Raw genomic sequence first — 6,000 nt, 5'->3', positions numbered from 1 at the left:
TCTGTAGACCAGGCTGGCCTCGAACTCAGAAATCCGCCTGCCTCTGCCTCCCAAGTGCTGGGATAAAAAGCGTGCACCACCACCGCCCGGCTCAGATTACATTTTCTTGATCTTACAAAGTTCATTTAAAAATCTAATAAATAATTTTCTTGGCAGAAATATTGGAACCAACACTATTTTATGAGAGTTCCAGTTCTTAAAATGCTGAAATGCTGGCCCCAAAGTGGTCATGCATTCTAATGAAGAATAAAAATAGTAATAGTCAATAATAATGATAATGACAATGATATTAATAATATCATTATTACTTAGATACCCTGGCTGGTATCTCTCATCATCTGTCTCTTGCATGTCATCCTCTCATTTGGGGTGACACTACAGTCCTTTCCCTCTTACCCCATTAGCCTAACACAGTGTCTAAGATCAGGTCTCTCTGTTATTGCATCCGTCATCCTGCAATTCAGTTCACAGGGAGTATGACTTCACAGTTCACATACTGAACGTTACCATGTGATCAGGCTCTGTTTTCCACCCTGGGGTGGGCCAAACCTCCTCGTTTCAGTGTATTTGATTTGCTTGAATTAAGATTTCATTCTTAAACAGATTTTCAGATGTGTTGTGTAAAAACAAACCCGGATAGTTAGCATCCAGAGAGATGCCTGCGTGCATTAAGCCGAGGCTTTGAACCTGATCTGTTCCACATGCCGAAGCCTCTTGCTCACTCAGCTCTGCAGTTCACATTTAAAATTTCGTATGAACTGTGCTTTGCAGCCCACTTAATCTTAGCTCTCTGTACAGGAAATAGTTCCTTTATAAGAACTCAGGGTTTAATGAGTAGTTATTCTTTAGGAGCTAGTTCAACCTCTAAATGCCATTTGCAATACTTCATAGGCTTAATAGCCTGGGTTATTTGTTATATCCTGGGGCTCTGGGTTTGTAATACTCAGCATTTACAAAATGAGTAAATAAGCCCTCGAGAGGCAGGCAGCAGTGCTCAGTTGCTAAGGAACTTACCTTGCAAGCATGAGAGCCTGAGTTTGATCCCTAACCCATGCGCAGGGGCACAAGTTTGTAATCCCAGCACCTGGGGTATTCAGAACAGGAGGCTCCCTAAGGTCAGCCAGTCTATCTTAATTTGTGAGCTCCAGGCCAATTAGAAACTCCATCTCAAAGGAGGCAGATGGCATTTTTCATGATGATACCCTAAGGTGTCCCTTAGCCTCCACATGTGGGTACCCCTTCACACACATGTGTGCGCACTCTAATATACATGTGCACCTGTACTAACACAAGCACCCACACGTGTACAATGAAACAAAATAAATCGGAGAAACCTGAGCCTAGTTCACAGAACACTGGTGTTTGGCACCGGGTCCTGTAAATTTCCTTTGCTAATGTGACCACCAAATTGGTGAATTTACTGTACTCCCTTTGTAAGGGACCTTTGTGTGATAGCCATGACTTATTAAAAGACGAGAAACTTGGTTACTACAAACCCAGTTTCAATATTAGTTATCTTTCTTTAGGTTGTTTTATAGTAAGCAATTAATAATGTTCCCCAGGCAAATCAAAAGTGATAACAAGCAAAATCCACTTCATGGCTCATTAGTGTATTTATTTCCTGCCCCTGTCAACATGTTGGTTTGGGATCTGTTCTGCTTGAGCCTTTGTTGATGTGGCTTTGGCTTTGTAGGACCCAGGCTCCTGGTTTCTCAAGAGGAAAAGTAAAGAATGATCGAGTCACCCACTGACCGCCAAGGTCTTTCTGTAGGGTTCATCATGGCTACTCACATTCTTCAAGGCTGAGCAATTGCTGTAATGAAGCCCACAGCCAATGGGAAAAATAAATGTTCGTGCTCTATCGGGAGACATGACAAGTCTCATGACAGAACAGATACTCAATCCTCTCATATAAAAGGAGCCAGTAATTATGAAGTGTGAGATGATCTATTGTAGCTTCCAGCCACGAAGGAAAGAGATTTCTTTTGGATGAGAGTACAAATTTACAAGTGCTCACTCGTTAAGTACAAATGAACTTGGGGTCAGTTCGAGCACTTGATAAATTTTATTCCAGTAACTCTCTTTAAAATGTGATGGTTAAAGTATTGCTGTGCCTGGGGTCCAGAGAGAATGCAGGCTTTCAGACTTGAAAAGGCTTTTCAGACTTCCTCTTCCACAAAGAGGAACACAGCCAAAATCAATTGTACCTTCCAGGACTAGGGCCCTTGAGGCCTGGAAGCTTCTCTCATAGCATCTGGATGGCAGCTGTGTTCCCTTGCTAACGTCCTTGAGCTTCATTAATCAGGCCCCCGGGGGAATGGCCACTTCACCTAGCTCTCATGCTGTCTGGCTGTTTTTCTCCCTTCTTGTCTTCTTCTAATGGACTAATAGAAATGAGAGACAATGATTATAGAAGAAGCACGCAGAACCCAGGGGATGAGAGCAGGGCACTGTCTTACTCGTGTTTCCTGTGTTCTAGTCTTCTGGAGCAGTGCTTTGTCCACTACCTCTGTTGAAAGCTTAGTTGAAGATTGTTCACTCTCACGTTAATTGATCAAGAGGAATTTATCAAATACTATAAATGCCTGTTTACAGAGGTTTTGTTTCGCTTGCCTTTTGGTTTGGTTTGGTTTTGTGAGATACTAAAGGGACACTTTCTCATCCCTCTGAAACTTGCTTTTCAGTTAAGTAGCATAACTTGACTTAAGAATAAGGAATTCGTGTTGCAGATGTCAAGAGCTTAGACTAAGGAACTGGTATGAGCCTGAGTCAGTGGAGTGGCATATGATTTTCTCACGTGGCTTAGCTTTTAGAGTAGCTTCAGTTCTTACCTTTCCAGAACTTCCTTAGATATGGATCCACACGCAAATCTGTCTGCATCTCAGATGTTCTTAGGGTAGCATTACAGGCTTAATACCATGATGTAATACTGACAGGCATCCTTCTTGACCCTTGTACTTCTGCTGGTTTTGGATGAGAGGAACAATGTCACAATATCCCAACAATCTATCCCTTACTAGCCATTGACTTTAACCTGAATAGTTCTTACGGACCTTGGCTTAAAGACATATCTCCCGAGTATTCCATAATTCCCTGCATGCATCTGTCTTTAGAGTACTCCATAATTCCCTGCAAGTGTTCAGAGTACTTTTCTACTGTAAGATTGCTGTATGTCATTATTTTACTATTTTGACATGAAATTCATCTATATGGATGTCCATGCACTGTATTAAAACATTGTTATGAGTAATATTAAGGCAACAAAATAAATATTTATTCCAATATGTGAGAAACTGGGGCAAGCCCCAGCTTGAGAGAAAACACAGTCAGCTGTTCTTCTCCCAAACTTCCGGGATTTCTCCACAATAAATGCAGGCTGATGAAAGCAATATTTTTTCATTTGTGTCCCATTGATCATCCTGGAAAACCATGAATATTTGAAATTTCCAAAATTACCTTGTTTAATATGTAAAGGTAGACAACATTTTGTGCTTCAGAGCAATGCTTTCAACTAAGTGAAAACACACAGGATGTCAGGGAGTCCTTGGGAATGACCTTCACATGTCAGACTCGCTAGTGATGTAGCTCTTGTTTGTTTGAAGGCAGGGTTTTCCTGTGTAGCCCTGGCTATGGTGGAGCTCAGTTTATATAGCCCATCTCAAACGTAGAGATACTCCTGCCTTTGCCTCCCAAAGGCTGGGATTAAAGTCATGTGCCACCACTGCCCTGCTAGTTGTGTGATTCTCAACTGCTCTACGCTAGTCACACCTCACCAACATCAGAATAGTAGATAAAAACAAACAAAAATAAAGTCCTCACAGTTTCCCAGATGCCTAATTGTGGTACCCACTGAGCCGCAGTGTTTAGCGACAGGGCTGAGGCCTGCTCCTGCGCAGTCATCATGCTTGCCGGCTCCTGCGCAGTCATCATGCTTGCCGGCTCCTGCGCAGTCATCATGTTTACATGACTCCAGAGTGTCTGCCTGTCTCCAGTTCCTGTGAGCTGGGCTCCAAGCAGCTCGGGGCTTGTTACTTACCAACACCTTGATAATGCTGACTGAGAGTAGATTACTATTGGGGCTACTCTGCCCTCTAGAATAACTTTATGGATCTAGAGTCTCCTGTATCCTCTTTGAACAGTTCTCGACTGTGGAGAGAATCTCTAGTGTTTCACCCTTTCAAATGTCAGAAATATCAAGAGCTCTTCTCAAGTCAATATTTTATTACCATAAATCTTGGGAAATTTCACTGCCATCTCACATATTCCTTTCCATCTCATTAGCTAGGCTTAGATGGGGTAACTTGTTAAGGCAAGTGAGCGGGTGACAGTTGGGAACATATGGAGCCCACTGACAGGTCATGGCCTGAACTGAAAGGTGTGGACTGTTGCCTTAAACCACTTGATTGTATTGGAATAGTTTTTTCTCTTCTCTCTTCCTTAATCTTGCTTTAATATATATTGCATGTATTTATCTTGTTTGTTCATTGTGTTGGTGGTAGGAGTTGCACTATAGCAGACACGAGGAGACCAGAGAACAACTTATAGAAATCAGCTTTTTCCTTCTACCATGTCAGTCCTGGAGGTCCATCTCAGGTCGTCAGCCTTGGCATCAAGTGTCTCTCTACCCACTGAACCATCTGTTAGGTTTTAATCAATCAGGAATCCCAACAGACGTTTTAGCCCCTGAGGAGCTATCATGCTGTTTGGTATATAAGGCTAGCAATAGTCTGTGCATTTATTTTTCTAGAACTTTGTTTAGGATTCTGTATCTGTATGAGTGAGTGGAATTGATTCATGGCTTTACTTTTACTTAAGTGTGGATTTGGTCGTAGAGAATTGTGCCTTGCTGAGGCTTTATACATGGAGAATTATCTTGTTCTTAAAGGGCAGAAGACTTAGCAAATGCACATCATCCTCTCACAGTGCTTCCCTCTCAGGGGAGGCAGGTGGAGGAGCTGTGCAGTGATTCTGTTTTTTCCATGGGGTAGTCATTCCTGTTTTCCTTTTCTTCAGATCCTTTTACTGATTTATATAATTTTATTAAAATAATCTATCTTGAGCACTTAAATACATAGACAAAAAACATATACAGAATTGCACTTAATTGCATGTTTCTTAGACTGTATGTTTGTGACTTGTTTATAATGTTTTATTTTATATACTTAGGAGGTATATTTTTCATTTTCTTATTAGATTGGTCTAAAATTTGTCTTTGGTATCCCCATTTCCAAACCCTCCTTTAAAAATCTGTTCTTCAGCACATTTATGATTCTACTTTCTATTTTAATAATGAGGTTTAAATCTTAGTTTTTCACTTTTTCCTTTTTTAAAAATGGTTTTATTCTAAGTTTTTGACATTGATTCTCTCTTCCTCCTCCTCCTCCTCCTCTTCCTCCTCTTCTTCCTCTTTCTCTTCCTCCTTCCCCTTCCTACTGGCCTTCCTATCATTTTAAAATGTTTTTGGTAATAAACAGAGTTTATTCCTTGGATTGAAAATTTAGTTAAACTTTTTATTTTTTCAGTTTTTGTTGATTGGGCAAACCATCTGCAATTACAGATTTATGGCCTCTTTGATATTATGGAAATTAAGACATTTTAAGACTGATGTAGTTACAGGCTATATTGACTTAAGATTGTTATCAATATTTAATATCAGTTGTTTGTATTAAAATTGACCCACTGACTACTTCTAAATGTACTGTAGACACTACTAAATTAAAGTTGTATTTGTTTTGCATGTGCTATTGACCAATCTCCAAACACTACCACATTTAAGTGACTTTCTAATTAGCATTACAAACCTTTCTTTAATTTTCTGCTTAGGTTGGAGACCATGACAGCTTACTTCGAAAGATCTGTGGCAACGAAACCTTGTTCCCTATTAAATCAATTTCCAATAAGGTCTGGGTCAGATTGAGAATAGATGCTTCAGTCCAGAAGGCTAGTTTCAGAGCTGACTATCAAGTTGGTAAGGAAACTTCCGCTTCTGTGTGTATGTCT

At 40.5% G+C, this 6,000-nt stretch overlaps 1 protein-coding gene across 2 annotated transcripts in view; it reads left to right on the top strand.

Annotated features, from left to right (window-relative positions):
* Positions 1-6,000, top strand: part of Cubn (cubilin) — a 219,199-nt gene that overhangs the window by 39,147 nt on the left and 174,052 nt on the right. For both annotated transcript variants that reach the window (XM_031369044.1, XM_031369045.1), the window contains exon 18: positions 5,824-5,968. In XM_031369044.1, coding sequence (XP_031224904.1) covers positions 5,824-5,968 — 145 coding nt within the window. The remainder of the gene's footprint in view (positions 1-5,823; positions 5,969-6,000) is intronic.

The sequence above is a fragment of the Mastomys coucha genome, unplaced genomic scaffold (assembly GCF_008632895.1).
Source record: "Mastomys coucha isolate ucsf_1 unplaced genomic scaffold, UCSF_Mcou_1 pScaffold15, whole genome shotgun sequence".
NCBI classification, from domain to species: domain Eukaryota; kingdom Metazoa; phylum Chordata; class Mammalia; order Rodentia; family Muridae; genus Mastomys; species Mastomys coucha.
The sequence above is the reverse complement of the archived record's forward strand: the minus strand, read 5'-3'. Positions and strand labels throughout refer to the sequence as shown.